Below are 26,679 nucleotides of genomic sequence, written 5' to 3' on the forward strand. Positions count from 1 at the left end.
TGTAACTTTATGTAAAATGCTGCAGTATCGTAATGATTTGTTTCAATCAATTTAATTTACGTTATCATCTTACTTCATTTCATTTATCATCAGTGTTTGTTATAAGTAAATACAACGTATCAAAACTAACGTATCTCTAGAGAAGGATCTTCATGTGGCATTATTTTGGAAGACGTTTATTTATTGGTGGTTATTATGTGGCGTATATTTGAATATATTTGCAACGCAGTATTATGCGGATGTGATTGAATTTTTGTTCCACGGAATGTATGGTGTACTATAGTGGACATTTTGTTTATTCAAAGAAGCACGTTATTTTATTGGAAACCGACAAAGGTCGAGTCTTTTCCAAGGGACTTTATTATACCCTTATGTTTGATTATCATGGAACTTACCATGTTTTATACTTTGTAGCTTCTTATTTGAGGACACACCCGAAGATGACACGGGTCCTCCACACGTATGTCCATGGCTAAAGGGTGACGCATGCCCTTGTTCAGGATCCTATCAACTGTGACAACACTGTAGGAAGTACAGTTACGCTTGATAAGATTTTATACAAGACGCCCGCCATTGTGACGAATTTTGTTCAACAACGCCACCACTTTATTGAAACATCATGACAGAAACTTTACGGGAGAAATAGACTGAGATACGTTGATAGTGTTTGTTTGCGCAGTGACTTTTCATATATAATCATTTTTCATTTATAAATATTCATTTCTGTAAATAAATTTGTATATATTTTCTGTTCTGAGTTGTTGGTTGTTTTAGATAGCAATTGTGGTCGGCCTGGTATCCCATCGTAGTCCCTATTGTGACACCTGACAGATGTCGCTTCATGGGCTAGAATGAAATTCAAGGCCGCAAAGTCCAGATCTCTCATTATCAAGAATGGCAAAACCACAGATAGGTTCATTCTCAGAGTACAGAATGAGGATATCCCATCTATCACTAAGAGTCCAATCAAGTGCCTAGGGAAGTGGTTTGATGCAAGCTTGCAAGATGGTGACAATGTCAAGAAGCTAGAAAACCAGGTGGAAGACGGGCTAAAGAAAATTGACAAAAGCAATCTCCCTGGGAAGTTCAAAGCCTGGTTATACCAGCATGTCTTACTTCCAAGGCTAATCTGGCCTATGATGCTGTATGAGATACGAAGCTCAAAAATTGAAGCCTTAGAGAGGGTTACAAGCAGACACCTCCGCAAGTGGTTAGGAATACCACCCAGTTTCTCCGGTGTAGGACTGTATGGAAAGATCAATCAGCTTCAACTCCCATTTTCTTCACTGGTAGAGGAATTCAAAACAGCGAAGACAAGATTGGTGCTCACCCTCAGAGATTCCCCAGATGAGCAAATCCGGGAAGCAGGGATTGTAACCCGTACATGCAGGAAGTGGTCAGCATCAGAGACCGTTAACCAGGCTGAAAGCTCACTTAAGCTCAAGGACATTGTGGGAATGACCGCTGTGGGACGACAGGGAATTGGTGCTACCAAGACACCCCTGTGGAACCAGGCAGACAAGAAGGAGAGACGTGCCATGATTCAGTCAGAAGTCAGGGGGCAGAGGAGAGTGCAAGACAGGCTAGAGGCAGTAGAGATGGGAGCACAGGGAGCATGGACTACATGGAACACCATAGACAGGAAGCTGACTTGAGAAGACATATGGAAGTATGAACCATTACGGTTATCCTTTCATATCAGGTCAGTTCACGACCTCTTACCCTCCCCAGCTAATCTCCACCGGTGGGGACTTACAACGGATCCAGCATGTGACCAGTGCGATTGTCCTGACACTCTGGAGCATTTCCTTTCTTCCTGTTCCACTGCACTAACACAAGGAAGGTACAGATGGCGTCATGACAACGTTCTTAGGGAGGTGGCTGACTGGCTTGAAGGTGAAAGGAAAAAGGAACGCAGGAGTAACCCCAAGCTTTGTCATATCAACTTTGTGAAACCGGGTGAAACTGCCAAAACACAGTCGCCACACCAACCATCAATTCTAGATGGCGCAACAGGTTGGAACACGGAGGTGGATCTTGGTAAGAAGCTTGTTTTCCCAAGTAATGTCCAGACCAACTTAAGACCAGATATTATACTGTGGTCTGAGAAAGGAAAGAAACTCATCATGATCGAGTTAACAGTACCTTGGGAGACAAGATGTGAAGAGGCCTACGAGAGGAAAAAAGCAAAGTATACAGAGCTACTCAACCAATGTAGACAGAGAGGCTGGCATACATGGCTGTTTTCTATTGAAGTAGGTGTGCGAGGGTTCTGTTTGCAATCTTTGTGCCGACTGATGACAGCGATAGGAACTACTGGGAGGGATAGACGTAGGACTATCCAGAGACTGAGCCAAGCTGCAGAGGGCTCGTCTAGCTGGCTGTGGCTGAGACGAAAGGAGAAGAGCTGGAAGCAATCGACCTCCACACCGTAAGACGGTGGGCCCACTCGCCAGCAGATATACATGGATAAGGGCCGAAATATCAATGACGGCGAGCACCATGCTGATGATGGAGGTCGATCAGCAATCTAGAAGCACCACAGACAGGAGATCTACAGAAGAACTACATTAGGTGCGTTCCAGATTGTATCTTACTCACATGTTGAAACAAATTTCTGATATTGAGATTTAACACGACTGTTGTAAATCTTTAAGTTAATGTTCATTCTAAGAGGGTTAGATGGGTTTTAGCCAGTGTGATGTCTTTTAAACATTAACAGTAGAAGTCTGTCACTTTAGTTATAGCAAGTGACTACCTATGGTAGCGGAAAAACATAAATATACATTATTCTGCAGTGTAATATCATAGTTCATTACACAAGTATCACATATCCTTCCGTAATCAAGATGCATTTGCAAGTTGTTATTAGCTCCCGGGTCACTTTATTAATATGAATAAATGTTTATATATTTCAACGTTGAAAATTGATAAAAATCCATTACAAAAAATGACACATGGGTATTATTATAATAGTTACCTTATAGAATGATGCACAGTTTTAACCAAAAGTTAAATCACAACAATCGATAAGGTTATCTATTGTCTATGTTCCTTCATTAGAAGTCAGAAAGTTGCCGTTTGAAGTGTATAATACTAGACATCACATACCATGAAAGCAAATATTTCGTCTAATAGCTCCACTGGGGAAAAGGTATTTGTGAAATGATGACATCACGGTTATTATTTATAAAATGATTTAGCTGCAGTAAAAAAGCAGTGATGCCCTATTGATGGAAAGTTAGATAGTTAGATAAAAACAACTACAAGATTTCCGAGAACAAAAGTTTAATAGATCTAATTATTATTCTTTCTTTCATTAAAGAATTGACACAATTTTATACATTACTTTTAAATATATAAACATTCTAATGCTCAATCAAAATCTAAATATTGACAAAGAGAGATAAATAGATTTATCTAACAAAAGGCATGTGGACATATTGACCATCTACTACGCTTTTTATAGCATACATATATGTACAGAAACACACAGGCCCATGTCTTCATAATCAATATATAAATGACATAAACTGGACAGCAAAACCAACAGCCTAACAACATAGCAAAGCTGAACATATTGTATGGATTGTGTGTTAGTGATTTAACACATTAAGTGTTTAGATATTATCATACATTGACATGGAAAGTAAATGTATGTAGAGGCTGACTGTTGAATATGATATATTTGATCATATTACTGTTAAACATTCTCTCCACATGTAGCATTTCAAATCATTGTGCAACATAACAACAAAGCACAAACTATTTTTTGAATTGTCAGATATAATAAACTATAATTTTGCCAGAAAAGCATCCAACAACTAAACAATTTCTTTTGTCATCGAACAATAATGATACTGGTTTTAGTAGACCGGACTCTTTGGAAACTAATTCTCCAAGGCATTTTCTTTCGCTATCAAACATCATGATGCTGTCTGAGTTAAACCCAGAAATAAACACAGTCCCATCATTTGATACACATACACCACGTGTTTCAGCAAGCCTTTTATCTATCAGTTCTCCTTTCACCGTTCCATCTCTTGTCAAACAGACAGCACCATCACTGTTGTCTGTTACAAAAACATTCCCTTCACTGACAACCATTTGATGCGGAGTTGACTTAAACATAGGTTTGATATTGACATCAGAAATGACATATTTTAATAATGTACCGGTCATACTGTACACATTTACACCATTTACATCAGATACCCATAACTCTCCAGCACAATATGTCATTCCCAAGTAACGTCCACCTGTAACAGATATATCTCTCACCTTAGATAATGAGCTTCCTACTGATATAAAACAAACTTTGTTGTGGTACAGTTTCACAGCGACCTCAGTATTACCAGTACAACAGATACCTGAAGGATATGATTCTAGATCAAAATAATCTTTAATGTTATAATTTACACCAAGCCTCTTTATCCTCATATTATTGTTATCGGCCAATATGATTGTACCGTCTTGAAGCTGACATACATCACAGATGTAGGGACCGATCTTGTCGTTTTTCATGCGGATACTTTCCTCCTTCTGTGAACGTACTTTATACGTCCTTGATGTCGGCAGTCTTTTGCTTTCTCGTATCTTTTGTACAGACCCTAAACATGTTGATGAACTGACTAAGGACTTTAATTCTGTATTTTCCTTTAAATGCAATGATTGAATTCCCTTAGCTTCATTTTGTTCAAGTACTTTTACTGCATCGTTTAAGGTTTGCTGTGTTAGTTTTGTCTGAACAAATTGTTGTATTTTATCCAGACTGTCCATGCCTTGTAGCTTGCTTCTTACCTGCTCAACCTCTTCTTTAGCTTTACTTAACTTAGACATATTTGTCTCCAGTTCTTCTTTGACCAAAATATATTTTGCATCAAGGCCTTCCAAAGCTTCACGCTCCAACTTGTGGATATGTTCTACCAAACCGCGCGCAAGTGCCTCTATTTGCGTAATGACTTCATTTCTATGTTCCTCTATGCTTTTCAGGTTCGTTTTCGTTTTCTGATCAGTATTTTCTAAACGTTCTTTGGTGTTCATAATGTCAGCCTTTAAACGTTCTGTTTCTCTTTTCTGATCAGTAGAAACTGATAAGTCGTCTAAACCTGTCACTCCCTTACAGGACCTGGTAACAAGAAATTTTACTTCTTAGATAAAGTAATTAAGTACATTTCAGTATCTACCCTTTAGTATTCTCATTTTTACTATTTTTAGGATGATTTTACTTCACGTTTTAACTAGAGATATTTATAGAGGGGATCTTGTTGTTTTCATCTGTATGATAGGATAGCTGTTATAAATTGTATACAATAATTTGGCTACTGTCTTAGCGTGAAAGGTTTTTACAATCATTATGTCTTATCACTAGGATATATAGAGGTATCTGCTACACCTAACGTAAAATGCATGACTAAAATTTGGTAATTATTTATGGTAGTTGAAATGGGGTTGTTTTTTTAACCTCAGAAATTTGTAATTTACTTGTTTTATCTGATTGTAAGTGTAAGATGATTGTGTCAATAGCTTTCAAGTTGCCAATTATAAAAATACTGATTAACAGCACATATTATCCCCCCCCCCGAAATTTTCCGATGTCCGTCGTTTCGATGTCACCTTTTTCCCAAATTTCACATGGTTTTAATATACCATTGCAATTATAACAAAATATAGATTTATTCTCAAATTCATTACAAATCATTGTAGTAGTTGTAAAAACAGTTTTAAAAGTGAAATTAATTTAAAACAAGCAAATTTGTTGAATTTATATCCCCCGCCGAGTACTGGTTATTATTAACACAACAACTAAATACATAAGGCTTTATTTATATATTAATCATGGCATCAACAGTAATATTCTTTGAACTTGATAAATATTCAGGGCAATAACAGAGCCATACTTTGTGTTAAATAGTAAAATCTGGAAATGCCAATGAGATGTATGCATACTACATAACTAATCAAGGGCCATAAATCTGAGTTATAAGTATCTGACTGGAACAAGGCGACTATATGCACATCTCCTCTTAGTATCCCAGCCAGTAGTAGCAGAGAAGTAGCGGGGAAACAAATATTTTTCTATATGGATACTGCATAACTAATCAAGGGCCATAACTCTGACTTAAAGTGTCTGACCGAAACAAGCCGACGATATGCACATCTCCTCCTGGTATTGAAGGTTCCCATAAAGTTTCGTTGAATTCCAGCCAGTAGTTGCAGAATAGTAGCGCGGAAACGATTTTTACTCCATATGCATACTGCATAACTAATCAAGGGCCATAACTCTGAGTTAAAGTGTCTGACCGGAACAAGCCGACGATATGCGCATCTCCTTTTGGTATTGAAGGTTCCCATAAAGTTTCGTTGAATTCCAGCCAGTAGTTGCAGAGAAGTAGTGCGGAAATGATTTTTACTCTATATGCATACTGCATAACTAATCAAGGGCCATAACTCTGAGTTAAAGTGTCTGACCGGAACAAGCCGACGATATGCGCATCTCCTCTTGATATTGATGATTCCCATAAAGTTTCGTTGAATTCCAGCCAGTAGTTGCAGAGAAGTAGTGCGGAAATGATTTTTACTCTATATGCATACTACATAACTCATCAAGGGCCATAACTCTGAGTTAAAGGGTCTGACCGGAACAAGCCGACGATATGCGCATCTCCTCTTGATATTGATGATTCCCATAAAGTTTCGTTGAATTCCAGCCAGTAGTTGCAGAGAACTACTCCGGAAACGATTTTTATTCCATATGCATACTGCATAACTAATCAAGGGCCATAACTCTGAGTTAAAGTGTCTGACTGTAACAAGCCGACGATATGCGCATCTCCTCTTGGTATTGATGATTCCCATAAAGTTTCGTTGAATTCCAGCCAGTAGTTGCAGAGAACTACTCCGGAAACGATTTTTACTCTATATGCATACTACATAACTAATCAAGGGCCATAACTCAGAGTTAAAGGGTCGGACCGGAACAAGCCGACGATATGCGCATCTCCTCTTGATATTGATGATTCCCATAAAGTTTCGTTGAATTTTAGCCAGTAGTTGCAGAGAACTACTCCGGAAACGAAATTCGGACGGACGGATGGACGGACGGACGGAAGGACGGACGGACAACGCCAAAACTATATCCCCTCCCGATTCCATCGGCGGGGGATAATAAATACAAACCTATGGTCTGTAGCAATACACTTTAAACAATAAACCATGTCATGCTCTTCACAGTACATCTCTATGTTACGATCTCGGTGATATAAACATTTTGCTGTCACGGTCACATGTGACCCTTGTTTTGCTTCATTCTTGTCCACAAGCTTATGAGAACGGCTCAACCTCTGTCTTCCATGGTGTAGACTGCATCCTGTACACAAAAAATCCTGACATTCAGGACAATATTTCACAGCTGGTTCTCGAATATCATCCTCAAAACAAGGGGTACAAACAATGTCATTGTCAGTTATAGCCGTACGACCGTCTACTTCAGCCATCGTACCAACTCAGTCTGTTATAAAATAACATGTATACGTTTCAATAACCTTAAACTTTACGTTATAGCACGTGCAATCATTAAGTGTATTTTAAACGCGAATTATTGATATTGAAAGATATTATTAATATAAAGGTGTTAATTTGTTCTTGGTATTTTATTGCATATTTCGCATTTAATGACAAAGAAAAAACATAGTTAATTATACACTTAATTATAGTATATTAAATAAACAGTGTAAGTTTATATAGATTTATGTTGTAAAACATTGTTTAATATATGTTATATCTGCGAGCTCAGTCTGTAATAAAAAATAACATTTACGTTTCATGACAAAGAAAAAACATAGTTAATTATACACTTATAGTATATTAAATAAACAGTGTAAGTTTATATAGATTTATGTTGTAAATTATTGATAAATATATATGTTATATCTGCGAGCTCAGTCTGTAATAAAATAACATTTACGTTTCATGACAAAGAAAAAACATAGATCTATATTGTAAAACATTGTTTAAAATGTGTTATAAAATGGAATTAAGTTCATTTTTTGCTGTCAAGTTGGGTTGACTTAATTATATCTTTCAAAATTGGTGATTGAACAATAATTAATAAGAAAAGGTATTTATGATACAAAATAAATACTAAACTATGAAATAATGCTCTTTAGAACATAACTTATATATTCAGGACTACATTATAACAATTTGCTATGCTTTCGTTGATTACTGGTGTTTTTGAACACATTTGTGCAATGACCTAAGTTATTTTGATTTTTACCTGTTAAGTCACCATTTATGCTTAATATGTCGTATTTTGCAATCATCAGCGATTCAATTTTGTTTTCATCTGTGACACTTCAATGTAAATTTTGATGATAAGGTGATGTCTATATATCTGTTTGTCTGTCTGTCTGTCATTGTTTATCTAATTTAATCTAATCTAATCTATCCTATCATACCCTACTGTCAGTGGGTGTCCTGAACGCTTAAACTCCTGACATTCAGCACAATACTTGACAACACGTTCATATAGTAAATTTAAACCTGATCCGAAAATCACTTAAATAAAGAAATCATATAACAAAATCCCTTCTTAGAAATCGATCAAATATTGTTAATACACCTGAAACAGCATGATCATGGCATCAACATACTATTATCATATAACTCGATGCCCAAGGGCAATATGTCGAGTCCGCTGTCACATCTGACCTTGAGGTATGACCTTGAGCTTTGACCTAGTCAAACGGTTCTTGCGCGAGACTATTTTTTTGCATTTAACCTTAAAGTAAGACCTTGACCTTTGCAAACACGCTTACATTTGTGCCAGGTAATTTGAAATACCTCCAGCTAGTGATAGAGCTATGTTGTGGACAAGCTGTTTGACCTTAAAGAATGACCCTGACCTTTGACCTAGTCACACGGTTCTTGCGTACGACACGCCGTTTCATGATGTTAAACATTTGTTCTAAGTTATTTGAAATTCTGCCTACTAATGACAGAGTTACGTTCCGGACAAACATATCCGGACGGATGGACTCATGTACATACACCGAACCGCCATTGTGACAACTATGTCGAGCTCTCCGAAAACGGGCTCGACAAAAACCAATTGTTAATATGTTTAAATGCCTAGTTTAACGTCATTGATAGTAGGGGTTACCGTGTCGCAGATATATCTATACAGGTATTTGCGCAAGAAAAACAAGGTACCATAAAAGTACAAAGAAATAAGAAAAAAACATGAAATTTTAAAAAAAGAAAGATTGACAAAAATTTTTGTTGATCCATTCGCTAAAAGTAACTCTGTGATGTGTGGATAATAAATTGATAATCATTGAAAATACTTTATTTGAAAATTATATTAAAACAATAGATGGTTTAACGTATTATGTTTGTTCTCTCATCTAATTGGCTCTGTATTGGTATTTTATAAAAATAATTTCAGTATTATGTACTTCGTGTTTGTATTGAGAAAAATAAAAATTTGATTGATTTCATTGGATACAATATAATTAATATGAGCAAATAGTTGGCTCATGGCAAAAGGTCGGTAGCATGTAAAGATAAAGATTTAAGCTACCAAAGGTGTGACTCTAATTTATTGATTTTATGTCTTAGGGTTTTACTTTATAATTCGTTTCTTTTTTACTTTTGTTTGTTACTTTTTTAACAATCTTATTTCGGTCAAATCTTTTATATGATAATAAAATTGAGCCTTGATTTTAAACTAAATGTGTCTGTATTTCTTACCATCCTTTACTGGTTTTAGATTATCATCATTGTTTAATAGGTTTACTTAATTAATATTGTACCTTATGTCTTATATATATATATATATATATATATATATATATATATATATATATATATATATATATATATATATATATATATATATTATATATATATATATATATATATAAGATTATGTTTTATCAGATTTATGTAAAGCACTCTTGAAGATTTATTATTTATGAAAAGAGTGCTATAGAAATGTGGTATATAATAATAATAATAATAATAATATCATTTTAAAAGTAAATCTTTGATCAGTATATACACGATTGACGTCACGAGGCTTTTCTATGACATAAAGTTAAGATGATATTTTTAAAGAAAAAAACTTCATGAGTGTATGCTTGTTTAACTTTTAATTGGAATATGTCATATGATTTAAATAAAGTGTGAAGAAGGATGTTAAAGTATAAGAATTCGATTTATGGAAAGGTGTATGTCTATAACCGTAAAATTCCTTATTGTTCTTGTGAATGTTTATGATCAATAGTACATTATGAATTGTGTACATTCAATACAATAAATTGAATAACATTTTTAACTAATTTTTGTAATGTTTAATATAAGAAAGGAATTGAAGAATAGACATGGAAAATAAAAAAAGAAGCCGGTCATATTGAATATAGTATCAATACTCGAAAAAGTATTTCACTTTGCCAAGTTATCCTCTATGTTTAAAATGAAATATATTTGAATTGTAAAGTGTTCGGGGTGGGGTGGGGGAGGTTGTTGGTGGGTTAATTGGTAAAGACCTGGCTATGTGTGTTCACATATGACAAATTCTAAGCAAGTATGTTTCCTCATTAAATTGCACAGCATGTCAATACTTGTAATTATTTTATAGAACAATTAGCTTTTGCCTGCTCATCCGGCTCTTTATGACGACTTTTCTACACAAGTTTCAAAACAGAAAGTGGGTCAAGTAAATTTCTGAAATTTAAAAGGTTACCGTTAAGGGTTATAAAATATAGATATGTAATTTACCTTATCCTACAATGTCTTTACTTTGTTATAATACCTCCACCAAATACGCCGTAATTCTTCATCTACATGTATTTAATCCAGTCAATTTGTCATGCTTTCTGGTTGTATTAAATAACCACAGGAACCTGAAATTATATCCAAAACAAAAAAATAACGATTAAAAAAAAATTCCCATATATATACTATAAAAAAACACGTGTTTTTTTTATAGTATATATATGGGATTTTTTAATCGTTATTTTTTTGTTTTGGATATAATTTCAGGTTCCTGTGAAATAACTTAACAATTCAATACGGGTGACCTTCAATACGTGTTATCTTTACTATACGCCCACTATACGTCCCACAATTCTCTCCTGATAAATGAAAATTTTACACTGGTGTAGCTGTGTATAATCCAATAGATATTTTCATAAAGATCTCGCGAATGTATTATATAACTAAACTTCTATGCTTTCTTATTAATAATTCGTTTTAACTTAAACATTAAATGATATTTATAGACTGAAACAATACGTCTGATCAAATAAACAACAAACAGGCGCAAATACAGGATTCTTACCACAGGGGTTGCAGAATTAGGACAAGGCATGACATTTAATTTTTATGACTAGTCTTTTCACTCTATAACACGTACATTCATGTTCTAATTGATTTGATTGAAGTTAAAGCTTAATGAGGGTCCATCCGCCCTTTCCGGCACAAAATGCAGCTTGCGCTGTCGAGTACGGGCCCCAGACATGTCACCAGTCACGTCCTTAAAGAGTTTATTTTGAAGCACAAAGTGGTGATAATTTACCTCCATGCAATTTCCACGGAGTATTAGCCAAAGATATGAATTTGAGCCACAAGTAGGTCACTGTACGGCGGTCAATGAGAACCTAAATGTACAGTAACCTGTGACAATAGGAAAGGTTAGTCCTGAAAAAGCACTAGGCCAGCCTTTCAAGCCGTCTAACCGTGCTAGGGGCTCACGCACCCTAGCACATCGTCCTCGTCGACCCAAGCGCCTACTTTGTAGGGCCACTCCCCTCGGCATTAGTCAGGACACCGGCAGCTGGTCCGCAGTTGTTGACTAAGTAGCGGTTCCGTCTTTAACGCCCACGGAGGCTTCAGTTATAGTTAGCCACCAGACAAGCTGTAAATCTTCTGCCGATGCCCTGTGCCTTCTCTACGACGTGCACGCTCCGAGGGGAAGTGAGAAGAAAATCCATGTCCAAATCTCACAGGCGTTTAAATACTTGTCAAAACCCGGGGGAGGGGTCATGTCTATCCCGCACCCACCATCTAAATCTGCGAATAACAAAATTGTTTCATTTTTTTGAAATTGTTTTCTTTTGTTAAATACATGTATGTATCATGGATACGTTAACAGTTGAATCTTAAAGTGATTTTAATTTTTAGATTACTAGATTGTTTTATAGCGGGCTTTCAAAGAAGGGGTCCGAGAGATTTTGACAGAATTATCATTAAGTGCTGGCGATTATTTTAGACTGAATTGTGTTTCAACGTACGTTTAATGCACATGTGTATAGTGAGTACAACTTCCTCTAGATCAAAATTATATGTGTCCTTTTCCAAATCAATGGAGGCATGGCTTTGTTACAACCTGAATTGTAATAAACCCGGAATTGAAATAAAATTATTACAAAACTGGTTAGGATGCAAAAATATTATAACATTTAGGTTGTTCATTTAAGGGTAGAAAACGCCCAATAACGTCTTGATTGGAGGTTTGATTGGGTCCAAAGTTATATTTCCTCTTCATTTCGTTTTCTTGTGCGTTAGTTTAGTTTTTACGCCGATTAGAGGCACATTATGCCTCAGAAACGAATAAATCTTTACTTCATTAGAAAAGGCAATCATGAATTTTATAACGTTTAAATCATGGTTTAGAGTATGTTAAATTAATGCAAAAAGACATTTCCGGGGCATTTTGTTTTGTATCAATGGTCGGACCACCTTACTGTCTTTCCCGGATTACTAAACAGTACTAACTTCTCCGAATGTGACTGACCACTATGACATTAGACTCGAAGCCCGGTATCAATTGTCACAAAGAATTTTCGCTCCTGCCGAACCTGAGGTTCGAACCAGGGACCCCTGGATGCAGTGATTATGTCAGTGGTGTACGAGAACGATAAATAACTCTCATCCAAAATTCATTTATTATTGGCGTTTACTATTTTTTAACTTGGAATGTTAACTTAAAAACATTGCACGATTTGGATTTCAAACAGTCATATCCCATTGTTAGATCGTCTATCACAAGTGTTCAGAAATTAGATTTAAAACATTCTGAATACAACTGAAGAACGCTTTTATGCTGCAATGTCATCTACATGATTCTTAAAGAGCACTATTAATTTCTAGTATTTCTTAAAATGTTCAACTTATAAAAACTGGAAATGTCTGAACGGTTTGTACATACCGTATGGTGTTTAGCGAGAATTATTTATGAAAACCTTTAATTACTTTACCATTTATTTGCACAGAGTATGTTATGTATCAACAAGAAATATAATTATGTCAGGTAAAGGACCATATGCACGGCCGTGCAGTACCGTGCAGTATCGTTTTTACGGAGTAAAGGATTGGGTTTTTATGTATGGGTGATTAAACAACAAACGGCATCATTATGTTTCATTTTCTATTAGATCTATTATATTGTTCATGAAATCATACAGAAACATAACATACTTATACAGTAATAAAAAATATACAGAAATTATCATACATTACAAAGTAACATATTGCCATTTAAGTAAAAGACGTTATATGTATTGAATTACATACTAATATTTACATGGCTTGTGATTTTTTGTCACTTGACTGCACAAAGAAACAAGAGCTGTCCGTAAGACAGCGCGCTCGACTTTTTTATTGCTTGCCAATAAAAAAAGTTTTTGCAGTAAAAGGCAATACAAGAATCTCTGTATTTTTAAAGTGAACAATGGCCATGAGCATTAAGATATTTAGTGAAGAATTATTTTACTGAATTGTGTGATACCCTTGAACACTGCAGCAAAGTTTGAAATGTTTAAGTCAAAAGAGGGCTGGTAAGAAAGAAAAAAAAAACTGAGATTTTAATTTCAAGTACAAAAAGAGAAAAATAACTAGTTGTTTGATACCCTTGAATATTACAGCAATGTTTATATGACATAATTTATGGTAAAGTGAACAAGTGGATAGGAATGAATTTTTTTAGATTTTTTAAGTTTTTTAGTGCTTGCCTATAATACAAAACATTGACAGTTAAGGGCCATAATTCAAATAAAATCTTTGACAGAATTACCTTCTCCTGGACATGTTTGGGAATCATGATTGTAAACAAGTATTCCAACTTTCAAATTAATATCTCAAACAGTTCAGTCAAAAAGTGGACTGGTACTAAAAACTTAACCAAGATTCTAAGTCGATAAAAGGCCTTAATTTTTAAAACAAATCCTTGACAGAGTTACCTTCTCTTGCGTACAGATGGGGGTAATGATGTGAAATAGCATTAAAAGTTTCAAAGCAATATCTCAAAGGGTTAAGGCAATAAGTGGATTTTACCCATATTCAATGTATTTCTAAGTCAAAAAGGGGCATAATTCTGTCAAAAACCTTGACAGAGTTATGTCCTCTTGTCTGTTGATGAAGGTCGTGATGGTAAACAAGTATGGTCAGTTTCAAAGCAATACCTCCAATGGTTTTGAAATAAAGTGAGGTGGTACAAAAAACTTAACCAAGCTCAATACACTTTCTAAGTCAAAAAAGGGCCATAATTCTGTCAAAAACCTTGACAGAGTTATGTACTCTTGTCTGTAGATGGAGGTTATGATGGTGAACAAGTATGGTAAGTTTCAAAGCCATACTTGTAATACTTCTGAAATAAAGTGGGGTGGTACGAAAAACTTAACCAAGGTGTGACGCCAACGCCGACGCCGACGCCGACGCCGGGGCGAGTAGGATAGCTCCCCTTTTCATAGAAAAGTCGAGCTAAAAACTGGTGTTAAACTGCTAGTGTTTAACCCTATGACACTAGGACATCTGTTGTTTTTATACACGCTCTCCCTCTGATAACAGGAATAAACAAAGTCTTTTAAGGCAACAATGACAACATTGGGTAAATCAAGATGTTGATAATATGCGCTTGTTTACAAGGATGCTTTAAATTTACGTTTTAAATTAGAATTTTCTTTAATTAAGAAGTATTGCAGTATTATAAATTCGTTTTTTAAAAACGTTTGACAAAGTTAATGACAGCGTACAAACATTTGGTTCTCTTTATAAGATTGCAACTGTTTATACTTGGCCACACATGTATTTTTATATTGTCAAAATTCTTCACAAAAATATGGGAGATCCGTCTGAAGCACTGAAAACATAATATAGAAATAGCAGACTTGGTTTAACAGAGTCCGTTCATGAGAAACGCTGTATAATTTCAACATCTCTTATGTCCACTAGCACTGGCTTAACTACACTTTGTTCAGAACTGTATATTATACAATCAAGTTTATTACACATCAAGGTTTACTAGAGAGAAACAAAAATCACAGAAAATTCACAACCATGTAATGTATATCATAGTCTAAAAGAAGATTATGTATTAAATAGAACACACATAATTATAAGAAAATGTAATTTACATACTTATCATTTAAAATGTCCAAAATAACTAATATTGGAGCTGAATGAATAAATCTTGATTACTTTACTTTGAAGTTGGAGGACATACAACTTGACGTAATAGATCGTTAAATAGAGGGCAATCCGCATATACAATGTAGTTATAAATTCCAGATAGAAGATTTTCATGTGAGAAAATCGGAAGGATACTGTAATAATAATTTCTGTACTTAAGATTCTAAAGTAAAGAAATGAATAAATGGTCCTAAATTTACATCACGGTTGACATATTTCATGTCATAAATTGAAACTACTGAGATAGAAGAATGACATGAAATACAAACTGGAAAATCATACTAAAGAGAACGCAATGGAACATTACTAAAATACATCAAGAACACTTTATAATTGAGAAGACTGTGGAAAAGGAAGGATACAGTTAAAGATGAAGGATAGAGTAAATAGTTAAGAAGAGAGTGAAAGATGAAGAATACGGTGAAAGATGAAGGATACAGTTGAAGATAAAGAAAACATTGAAAGTTAAAGAAAGCATTGAAAGATAAAGAAAACATTGGAAGATGAAGAAAACATTGAAAGATGAAAAAAAAACATTGAAAGATAAAGAAAACATTGGAAGAAGAAGAAAACATTGGAAGATGAAGAAAACATCGAAAGTTAAAGAAAGCGTTGAAAGATAAAGAAAACATTGGAAGATGAAGAAAACATTGAAAGATGAAAAAAAACATTGAAAGATAAAGAAAACATTCGAAGATGAAGATGAAGGGATGCTGTAAAAAATTAAGAAGACAATGGAAGACACAGGAGATGGGGAAAGATAAAACATATAGTTGAATAATAAGAAGTCAGTGAAAAGTAAGAAGCCAATGGAAGACTGGAAAGATCAGTTACATAAACATCAAATACATGTTTACTATATGAATATATGAATAAGGTGAAAGGGCATGAACGTTGTTTTCCTTGGTAGCAGACTGCGGCCATTCTTTTCCTTGGGGGCATGAATTATATTACTTTGTTATAAGTTCACAAAGCAATGCAACATGCTAAAACTGTAAGCTCTTGGCAGTGTAGGTTTACACAAAGCAGATTTAAATTAAATGCATTATCCTATATAACTCTTAATAAATAAAGTGACATGCAAGGCAAGCCAATTTTGACCATTAAGGCTTGGTTTATATATCTTTTGTAATGAACCAGAAGATGATGCTACATACCAAATATCTCAGCTCTGTGTATTGTAGTTTCAAAAAGAAGATTTTTAAAAATTTAATTAAGCTCCTGCAACCTACTTATGCATTTAGCTGAAACCATTTTATGTAAATGACCACCTAAGGATTATTTCAGGAAAATTTGGTAAAAATCAATCTTATGGATTAGGATGAGACATTGTTTAAATAAAGGATAGCTACAAACAATGGACAACGAATGATTTGCCATCAGGAAAGCTCATCTCTTGAGCACTTTGTGCTTAAGTGAGCTAAAAACAAAGAAATAACATATATAAGTATGGATTATTTGATTTCAGTTGCATCTTTAAATCTTAAAGAATAATATAATTCTTCAACCAATCAACTGGTTTATATGGAATTACGAGGGTTGTTTGATAAATTTGTGGAAACCATGTCTTAATTTTATATTTCATTTAAGTAAATCATGCAATTTCATTAAAATACATAATCACCTTCTCTGCATGATTAAAGTGAATATTTCTCGAAACCACTGTCGTATATAATTAAACACATGATTCAATTTTAGGGCTCAGAATTCAGATCTATAGCATTAGTAACCAGTTTAATTATACTTAAAGTAGTATACATGTTTAAACAACAAACAACATATTAAACATTTATCATTTTATACTATCCTACACAATAAAATATTCATATTTGCTTTCATATAATACACTATAATTTAAATAATTCTATATTTGTACAAAATAAATATCAGTTAATAAATATATAGTTCATGAAAAAACAAATATGCTGGAAATGTACATAAACAATTGGAATGATGATTCTGGACATAAGTACATGTATGTTATATATTAAAGACATACCAAGACTTATCAGTGGAACATGAAAATTGTTTGGACAACAGAGCTGTCCTGACCCTATGTTGTTGTGGTTAACCACTATTTAATGTTGTAGCATGGCCAAGTGGTTAAGGCTTCACTCCAGACACATTGGACCAGTAAGGATCATTTAATCAAATTTGTCATACAGGTATCAAACAGAAAACTTCAATTAAAAAAAAGAATGTCTTGGTTGGTCTTTAATATTATGGAATGTGTATAAATATACAACCTATTTCAACTGAAGGCACAATAATCAATTCTACAGTTAAATAATATAATGTTTCATCAAAGATGGGGGAAAATAACCAACTATAAATTATGCTACTATCCACTAAAAGCAAATATTACAATTTCCTTAACATTAACATCATCAGTAAAATCATTAATTTTATAGTAAAAATACACCCAAATATACGTTGTATATGTATTCAAAAAATTGGAAGAATTTATATACTTTGTACATGATTTTTCTTCATAAACAATTCATTATACTGACATATAAAGCTCTAATGGAAGTTTTACCTTCATTAAATCTGACTTCACTTCATTCTTTTCTAACAACAATAACAACAATGCAGGGTCATAGCTACAACAGTTTTGCTTTATTGTTTTGTGCCAGTTGGTGATAAAATGTATATAAATCATTTAACTGAAAAAGTCAAGTGCATAATTATTATATGCTTTCAACTTAACAGCATGTACAACACTAGAATTCATCTTGTCATGGAAAATTGTTAACTGCACTCAAAACTTCTGAAACAATTTGAAGGAAATACTTTAGGTAAAGTACACTAGAGCATTTTGCAAAAAAAGACCATTCCAAACTTGACTATTCATAATTCTAGACCAATAAAATGACTTTCACAAATATCAGCAGAATAAAAAAAACTAGAAATGTGTCCATAGGACACGGATGCCCCCACACGCCACTGTTCTGTCAATCTAATGACTCTTGGTCAAATATTTTTTGGACTACATGTGCCACAAATTGAAAACTATAAATCAACAAAGGGCCATAATTCTGTTAAATTTGGTCGCAGCAAAAATTCCTTCCTGTAATACTATCTACACATTAAGGTTGTTCATCCCTGGAAGTTTAAGCAAAATCTGTCATCCGGTTTAAGAGGAGTTGCGTTCACAAAATTTTACATAGTATATAGTGAAAAAATCAACAAAGGGCCATAATTCTTTTAAATTTGGTCGCAGTGAAAATTCCTTCCTTTACTACCATCTACACATTAAGGTTGTTCAGCCCTGTAAATTTAAGCAAAATCTGCCATCCGGTTTAAGAGGAGTGGCGTTCACAAAATTTTACATAGTATATAGTGAAAAAATCAACAAAGGGCCATAATTCTCTTAAATTTGGTCGCAGCAAAAATTCCTTCCTTTACTGCCATCTACACATTAAGGGTGTTCAGCCCTGTAAATTTAAGCAAAATCTGCCATCCGGTTTAAGAGGAGTTGCGTTCACAAAATTTCTACATAGTAATATAGTGAAAAATCAACAAAGGGCCATAATTCTCTTAAATTTGGTCGCAGCGGAAATTCCTTCCTTTACTACCATCTACACATTAAGGTTGTTCATCCCTGGAAGTTTAAGCAAAATCTGCCATCCGGTTTAAGAGGAGTTGCGTTCACAAAATTTCTACATAGTATATAGTGAAAAAATCAACAAAGGGCCATAATTCTCTTAAATTTGGTCGCAGCAAAAATTCCTTCCTTTACTACCATCTACACATTAAGGGTGTTCAGCCCTGTAAATTTAAGCAAAATCTGCCATCCGGTTTAAGAGGAGTTGCGTTCACAAAATTTCTACATAGTAATATAGTGAAAAATCAACAAAGGGCCATAATTCTCTTAAATTTGGTCGCAGCGGAAATTCCTTCCTTTACTACCATCTACACATTAAGGTTGTTCATCCCTGGAAGTTTAAGCAAAATCTGCCATCCGGTTTAAGAGGAGTTGCGTTCACAAAATTTCTACATAGTATATAGTGAAAAAATCAACAAAGGGCCATAATTCTGTTAAATTTGGTCGCAGCAAAAATTCCTTCCTTTACTACCATCTACACATTAAGGTTGTTCATCCCTGGAAGTTTAAGCAAAATCTGCCGTCCGGTTTAAGAGGAGTTGCGTTCACAAGATTTCGGGACGTACGGACAGACGTACGGACGGACGGACAGACGGACGGACGGACGGACACTCGGACGGACAAGTGCAACGCTATATGCTCCCACTCTGTGGGGGCATAAAAATGCAAGATGAAAAAAAATTTTGTTTTGAATAGAAAGGGATCATCAACCTAAGAATATCTTTAACTGTCTGGACATAACCCATTTCAGTGCCGATTTGATTATCATGATCTGGTCTTCCTCGGAATCTGGGTCATCAGTCAATCTTTTATTTGAAGAGTGACCCGTCTTTGTTATATGTAATCTTCATAATCACACAATTTTGAAAGGGAATCATTTGATTTTTTTTTTTTAGTAAATAAAAATCATTCCACATGTAACCATATTACTTTGTTAATAAATCATGTAATAGTCTAAGTAACGCACTTAATTTTTTTATGTTAATAACTTCCCAAATCACAACATAACACATTCTTACAAAAATATACCATCATTTTCCTAAATAAACCGTTACATTTTTTGAAAATCATACAATTTTTCTATATATCCATTTCCTAGTTACATGTAATACGTTGACGAGTTTTCATCTTGCTGAGATTTTCAATCTATCATATATATACTTGAACAGTTGCCATAACTACCATGAGATTCTAATAGATTGTCTTATCTCAAAAACAAAACAGTCAGTTGTAACTGAGCACACATAATGCTGCACTTTTCCATTGCGAAGCAGAGAACCATCCAGATCACATGACCTATATTTTTAGATTAATCATCCGGCTGAAAAATAACAAGAAAAATTCTAAATTTAAAGAAATTCATAATAAGGTAATCAGCCAATTAGGTGACATGAACTAACACATCATGAATGTATAGTGATGCTTTGGGTACAGTATAATGACTAGATACATGACTTCAACCACAATAACTTGATATTCTGTCAATAATTAACTCCAAATATGATCACACATTCACATATATGATACCAATATATTATTTAATGTTAACACTTTTATATATGGTATGAGGAATCCAATTGAAGTTGAACTTATGGACAGTGTCAAGTAAAATGTCAAGTAAAGTGTTCAAGTAAAATGCAAATGGGGGGACAATTATATCTTAGTAGTCAAATTCTACTAACTAGATGTCCTGACCACACAAACTTATCAAGGTGGGTCGTTTTTGCATTGACTGCTAGTTTTACCTGTACTTTCAGACAAAGATGACCGAGAATATCCTTCATGAAACTCCTATTGCTGGTTACCATAACAGCTCTAACCTACTCTATATGAGCCGCGTCACGACAAAACCAACATAAAGGGTGTGCGACCTTTATGATCAGACTGCGCAGACGCGCAGGCTGGTCTGGATCCATGCTGTTTGCTTACCTACCCTTTTACAAGTAGAGAAACTGATAGCCAATGGCATGGATCCTGATCTGACTGCATGGATGCGCAGGCTGGTCTGGATCTATGCTGGTAGCAAACACACTATGTTGGTTTTGTCATTACGCGGCTCATATGATAAATCAGTGAAAGAAGTGGCACAGAATGAATGGCCATGGATATGTTATATGAAATTATGGTGATGTTAATACCAACGCAAATAGGTTGACAAAAGTCACTTATCATATTCTATATGTTGAACTAGACATGACAATAATTAAATGTAAATCTAAGCCGATTTCATTGTCCACTATTGCTGTAAAATAAAATTATCTGTTTCTTTAGAAATTATTACAAAAAGGGTATATCAAAATCTATCAATATTTCTGCTAACATTTTACCCATCAGATAAGCTGAAATAAAACCTTCATGTTAGCATGCACATTTGGCTGTACCGGTCTTTGGCAAGCTAAAATAATCTATAAAATAAAGAAATACTACTTCAAAATTCTATTATCCATTATTAATTTGAAATTATAAATGTCTAAATATCTACAATAAGCTTGGCTAATAATAAATAATAAAATATACCGTTAGACAATATTTTATCATTGTTTATGAATGTTGGTGAAAATGATAGGGTAAAAACAAAGGGACGTAACTTCTACAGCAACACAAAACTTACATAACACAAAATAATCATGCAACACAATATCTATTGCACCTCAGGCACCAATTCTGCTGACAATGTATGCCAGTGTTCATATTTTTTATCTGGAAACTTCAGAGTGTCAAACCAGTGTTTCAACCTCTCTCCTTTAGAGTTTATACCTAACTGTACACCCCCTGAAATGAAAGAATAACACTTATATCACCCTTTTGTCTTCTTGATATTGTTGTATGGTAAATTACTTCATTAACTTTTTGAGTATCTTTTATACAGTATATTTAATTAAAACTATCAAGTTCTATGAAAATCAGCCAAATTAATCATGTTCATATTTTTTTATATTTGAAAAAGTAACTCAAACAAACTAACCTATGAAGTCATTTTTACCAATGTCTCTATCCCAGACAGTAATTTCTAAGGTTTTCTTGGCACATTCATTGTGTTTGATTTGGTAAGTAAATTCCTGAAATATAAAACAAGATGGACCTTTACATACGTAAAATAATCTTTCAACATTAAAAAGCAATAATGATTGACCTATTACACCAGTACAGAACTTATAATTGACTAATATTCTAGAGGGGTATTGAAAATTGTCTATTAGTGTCGTATTATTGTTGTTATGAATACTAATTGTGGAAATTGACTTTTATTTATATTTGTTTTGGGTTGTAACTGGGACTTTGGGGGAAGGGGAATATACTTTGGGTTGGATAGTCCCAGGTCCCTGTGGACAAGACTGCATGGACATGTCTCTACACTTGCTGATTGCTTTATCTAAGTACATAAATGCTAATACAACATGATCTACTAGTTGTAGAAAACAGGTCCAGATTAAAAGCCAGCAAACAACATTTCACAAGTTTGCAAGGACAGGGAAATTCTGCATAACTGTAACTTTATTAATAAAACAATTCTAATACCAAAATCACTTTTAATAACTAACATTAATGTTAACTGTAAGACACATCTAGTATAAAACAAGATTGCATTTGAGAAAAATGCTATGCCACCGCATTAATACAACACTAAATAGTAGTGTAGGAACATATTTTTTTTTGTTTCTATACAATGGAAGATTGTCATAATGCATAGATCCCTGACCTATCTAATTCTTATTATCAGATTAGTGATTAAATCTATTGTTAATCAAATAAAAGATCAGAGCAGGAATATATCAATGCACTTGAGTCTAGTGAATTTGGTGGTGAAGGTCATATTTCACACAGCCTAAATTTCATGACTACATCAAAGGACAACACAGTAAGACACTTTGTCAAAATCTAGGTAAGCTGATATCAAAGTTCAATTTTACACCTAAAACTATGCACATGGTCAAAATTTCATTGCTGTACATCAAAGGACAAGAAAGTAGGTCACTGTCCCCTTGGTCAAGGCAAAATTTTGACCCAAGGGTTTAATTCAAAACAATCTTGATACAGGTCCACCAAACAACATTTCAAGTCAAATATCTAAGCTGAAGCTTTCTCCAATTCAGAAAACATTTGGTTTATTTTCTGTTTTTACTATGTGTACATAATGAGAATCATGCCCCCGGGCAGGGCCAGTTTTGACACCAGGGGAAAAATTTGAATAACTTTGGTAGAGGACCTATAGATGATATAATATAGCAAACATCAAAGCTCTATGCCTTGTACCTTCAGACAAAAATATTTTTTATTTTTTTACTAGATGTACATAATGTAAATCAATGACCCCCGGGGCAGAACCAATTTTGACCCAAGGGCTAAAATTTGAACAATCTTGGTAGAGGTTCACTTCGCAAAGTCTCATGCCATATATTTAAACTCTAGCCTTTGTCAATTCAGAGAAGAAGATTTTTCAAGTTTTTACTTTATAAATATAACAGGAAATCTAGCGCCTCTGGGGCAGGGCAATTTTAACACTAGGGGCATAATTAAAACAACTTTAGTAGAGGACCCAAAGATGATATTATATACCAAATATCAAAGCTTTAAGCCTTGTACCTTCAGATAAGAAGATTTTTTAATTTTTTACTCTATGTTCATAGTGAAAATCAATGACCCCTAGGGGTGGGGCCAATTTTGACCCCAGGGCTATAATTTGAACAATCTTACTAGAGCTTCACTACACAATGTTTCATGCAAAATATCTTACCTCTAGCATTTGTCAATTACTAGAAGATTTTTTAAAAAGTTTTTACTGTAAGTTTTTACTATATACATATAAGGATAACCAATGACCCCCTGGGCGGGGTCGATTTTGACCCCAGGGCTATAATTTGAACAATCTGGGTAGAAGTCTACCAGACAATGCCTTATGCAAAATATCTAAGCTCTAGGCCTTTTGGGTCCTTATAAGAAGGTATTTTAAGTTTTAACTATATGTACATATAGTGAAAATCAATGACCCCTGGGGCGGGGCTGATTTTGACCCCAGGGCTATAATTTGAACAATCTTGGTAAGGGTCTACCAGACAATGCCTTATGCAAAATATCTAAGCTCTAGCCTTTTGGGGTCTTTACAAGAAGGTATTTTAAGTTTTTACTATATGTACATACAGTGAAAATCAATGACCCCCGGGGCGGGACCCATTTTGTCCCCAGGGCTAAAATTTGGACAATCTGGGTAGAGGTCTACCAGACAATGCCTTATGCAAAATATCTTAGCTCTAGGCCTTTTGGGTCTTTACAAGAAGGTATTTTTAGTTTTTACTATATGTACATATAGTGAAAATCAATGACCCCTGGGGCGGGGCCGATTTTGACCCCAGGGCTATAATTTGAACAATCTTGGTAAGGGTCTACCAGACAATGCCTTATGCAAAATATCTAAGCTCTAGGCCTTTTGGGTCTTTACAAGAAGATTTTTTAAATTTATTCTTATAATTCCTTTCAGTTGCCATGGCAACCAGATTTCTGCATGGAATGAAATTCTTTGAACAACTTTGGAAGCCCTTCACCCAAGGATCAATCCTGCCAAGTTTGGTTTAAATTGGACTAGTGGTTTTTCACAAGAAGATTTTTTAAGTTCACTATATAATCTATATAACACACACACACACACACAAACAAACACACACACACACACACAGAGGTGAATCGCTATATGCCACCGCATCGCAGATGCTGCGGTGGCATAAAAAGTTATTTATTGTATGCTTAAAATGTACCTCAGTACTTTTTTTTCACTTGTTTTATAAAGTGAATTAATAAATATCTTTTATTTTTTTAAAAACTTATTGTTTACAACATTACCTCATGGAATTCTGGATTCAGTGTTTTCTTCTTTACAGCAGTTTTAAACTTGGATTTCTTGTCTCTGTCTGGCTTCAAATATCTTGAAATATAAGTGAAAATCATTTACTTGTAACATAGAATGATAGCTTAAATTTTGTCTTAATTTCTTCAGATTTAAGAATACGGTTTTACATATACATTGTAGTGTACACATCCAAAAAAACCAGTCTGTATTTACAGTCTGCCACAAACATTAGTTTTCAGTATTGTCATATTTTTATAGTCCTTCAGGATCTTGATACCCAGCATGTTAAGTGTTATATTTGTGCTTATGTCTGGGATAGATGGGCATGAGGAATGTTGCATTTTTCAATTATTCTTCATGATCTGACTCAAATAAACCGAGTTAGCAATATTTAAATACAGTCGAGACTGTCATATGTGACTTTCCAAGGGACCTTCAGAAAAAGGTCGCATATGACAGGGAGTCTCTAAATACAGTCTCAATATCATCTATCTGTCTATATACCAATGTGACTTTTAAAGAATATTGATATTGTTACTGTGATCACGGATCTTGCAAAAAATATATATGGATATAATTATGCAAATAAAATCATTTTCAAACATCAAAGAATATGTAAAATGTTTATTGCAAATATTTGTGCACATTATATTTAATCAATAAATTACATGCACTGATTTCTTATCGGAAAATTTGACTTTATAGAAAATAAAGTTCGAATTACCTCCCTTTAATGGCCTTTATTTACATGAAATGTTAAATTCGGTGATATCTTTCTAAATTATGCTTATTTGAACTTACAATATTGACAAATCTTAATTTGAGCATCATATTTATGAACTAAAACCATGAAAAATTGTGTTACAGGATCTTTACTGTAAACATATCCATATCCAAAAGCTTTTTCTGGTTTGGTATCAATATTTTTTTCCGTATTAATTATGCAGCCATAGAAAGTAAATTAAAAAAAATGCTGCCTAAAAAAATCTTCCATGGGCACTCTATAATTAAAAAAAAAATCTAACACAGTCTTAACCCAGTTTACTCAGGTAGTACATTACACACACATGATTGCATCATGATTTCCCATGAACCCGACGCTACGTCACTAGTACCTACATGCTAACTGTGTAATTGAGATAGAGGTGTGTAGACTTTGTTTGCTACAGTGCTGGATTATAATTGGACTTAATTAATTTGGCCCTCTGGGTGTTATAATAGGTAATCGTTATCTGATTAACGGACAATTAAAAGGTGTGAAAGTCGTTTAAATCAGACAAAACATTGCATTGGGACCAGACAATTAGGGTCGCTTGTCACATATGACAGGGAGTCGTTTAATTCAGACCATTTATATAAGAAAATACGTTGGGAGTACTGAAACAAGGTCGGATAAGACAGGGAGTCGTTTAAATCAGGGGGTCGCTTAGGCAGTCTCGACTGTACTTCAATTATCTTTCATTGCTTCAGAGAGATTTCCCCCTTTTTCAGAATTTATCTGAAATTTTCCAACAGATCCATTTTTTTTCTTTTTTGCATTAGAATATAATTATGAGAAGTGATACACAGACTTTTGCTTGAATTTCTTAATTTCTTTATTTCTTAAATTACTTACAATTTAACATAAGGATCAGAGTAGCCATTTGAGTCCATGGCAGCCAGTCCTGAACATCGTATTATACCAACAATAAGAGCTTGTTTAGATGTCGAATATCGTAGTGACAATAAAACCTTCCCTCTGTCATTGTTCATCAAATCT

The 26,679-nt window shown here is 34.2% G+C and overlaps 3 protein-coding genes across 3 annotated transcripts; 1 reads left to right on the top strand and 2 right to left on the bottom strand.

The window, feature by feature from the left end:
• Positions 1-851: 851 nt before the first annotated feature.
• On the top strand, positions 852-2,435 carry LOC132738737 (uncharacterized). Its single transcript, XM_060726328.1, has 2 exons — positions 852-1,546; positions 1,703-2,435. The coding sequence occupies exons 1-2, from the start codon at positions 852-854 to the stop codon at positions 2,433-2,435; spliced, it is 1,428 nt and encodes a 475-aa protein (XP_060582311.1).
• A 527-nt stretch (positions 2,436-2,962) lies between these two features.
• Positions 2,963-11,008, bottom strand: LOC132738740 (uncharacterized). The gene is made up of 3 exons (XM_060726331.1): positions 10,783-11,008; positions 7,180-7,510; positions 2,963-5,128 (listed from the first exon to the last, which is right to left on the bottom strand). Exons 2-3 carry the CDS (start codon positions 7,494-7,496, stop codon positions 3,781-3,783), a joined length of 1,665 nt encoding a protein of 554 aa, XP_060582314.1. The 5' UTR covers positions 7,497-7,510; positions 10,783-11,008; the 3' UTR covers positions 2,963-3,780.
• An 8,735-nt stretch (positions 11,009-19,743) lies between these two features.
• Positions 19,744-26,672, bottom strand: LOC132738741 (double C2-like domain-containing protein beta). The gene is made up of 5 exons (XM_060726332.1): positions 26,536-26,672; positions 24,914-24,995; positions 22,044-22,137; positions 21,729-21,850; positions 19,744-20,399 (listed from the first exon to the last, which is right to left on the bottom strand). The coding sequence occupies exons 1-5, from the start codon at positions 26,670-26,672 to the stop codon at positions 20,388-20,390; spliced, it is 447 nt and encodes a 148-aa protein (XP_060582315.1). The 3' UTR covers positions 19,744-20,387.
• Between the last annotated feature and the right edge of the window lie 7 nt (positions 26,673-26,679).

Source organism: Ruditapes philippinarum, unplaced genomic scaffold (assembly GCF_026571515.1).
Source record: "Ruditapes philippinarum isolate M1 unplaced genomic scaffold, ASM2657151v2 ctg7684_1_1_1_1, whole genome shotgun sequence".
Classification (NCBI taxonomy): Eukaryota; Metazoa; Mollusca; class Bivalvia; order Venerida; family Veneridae; genus Ruditapes; species Ruditapes philippinarum.

Excerpts from the sequence above, each read along its gene's own strand:
- LOC132738737 (XM_060726328.1), top strand. The coding sequence starts at position 852 with ATGAAATTCAAGGCCGCAAAGTCCAGATCTCTCATTATCAAGAATGGC. Across the intron at positions 1,547-1,702 it reads GAGAGACGTGCCATGATTCA|GTCAGTTCACGACCTCTTAC; the intron begins GTCAGAAGTCAG and ends CTTTCATATCAG.
- LOC132738740 (XM_060726331.1), bottom strand. The coding sequence starts at position 7,496 with ATGGCTGAAGTAGACGGTCGTACGGCTATAACTGACAATGACATTGTT. Across the intron at positions 5,129-7,179 it reads TGTATTGCTACAGACCATAG|GTCCTGTAAGGGAGTGACAG; the intron begins GTTTGTATTTAT and ends TCTTGTTACCAG.
- LOC132738741 (XM_060726332.1), bottom strand. The coding sequence starts at position 26,672 with ATGAACAATGACAGAGGGAAGGTTTTATTGTCACTACGATATTCGACA. Across the intron at positions 22,138-24,913 it reads TGAATCCAGAATTCCATGAG|GAATTTACTTACCAAATCAA; the intron begins GTAATGTTGTAA and ends TTTATATTTCAG. Across the intron at positions 21,851-22,043 it reads TGGTAAAAATGACTTCATAG|GGGGTGTACAGTTAGGTATA; the intron begins GTTAGTTTGTTT and ends CTTTCATTTCAG.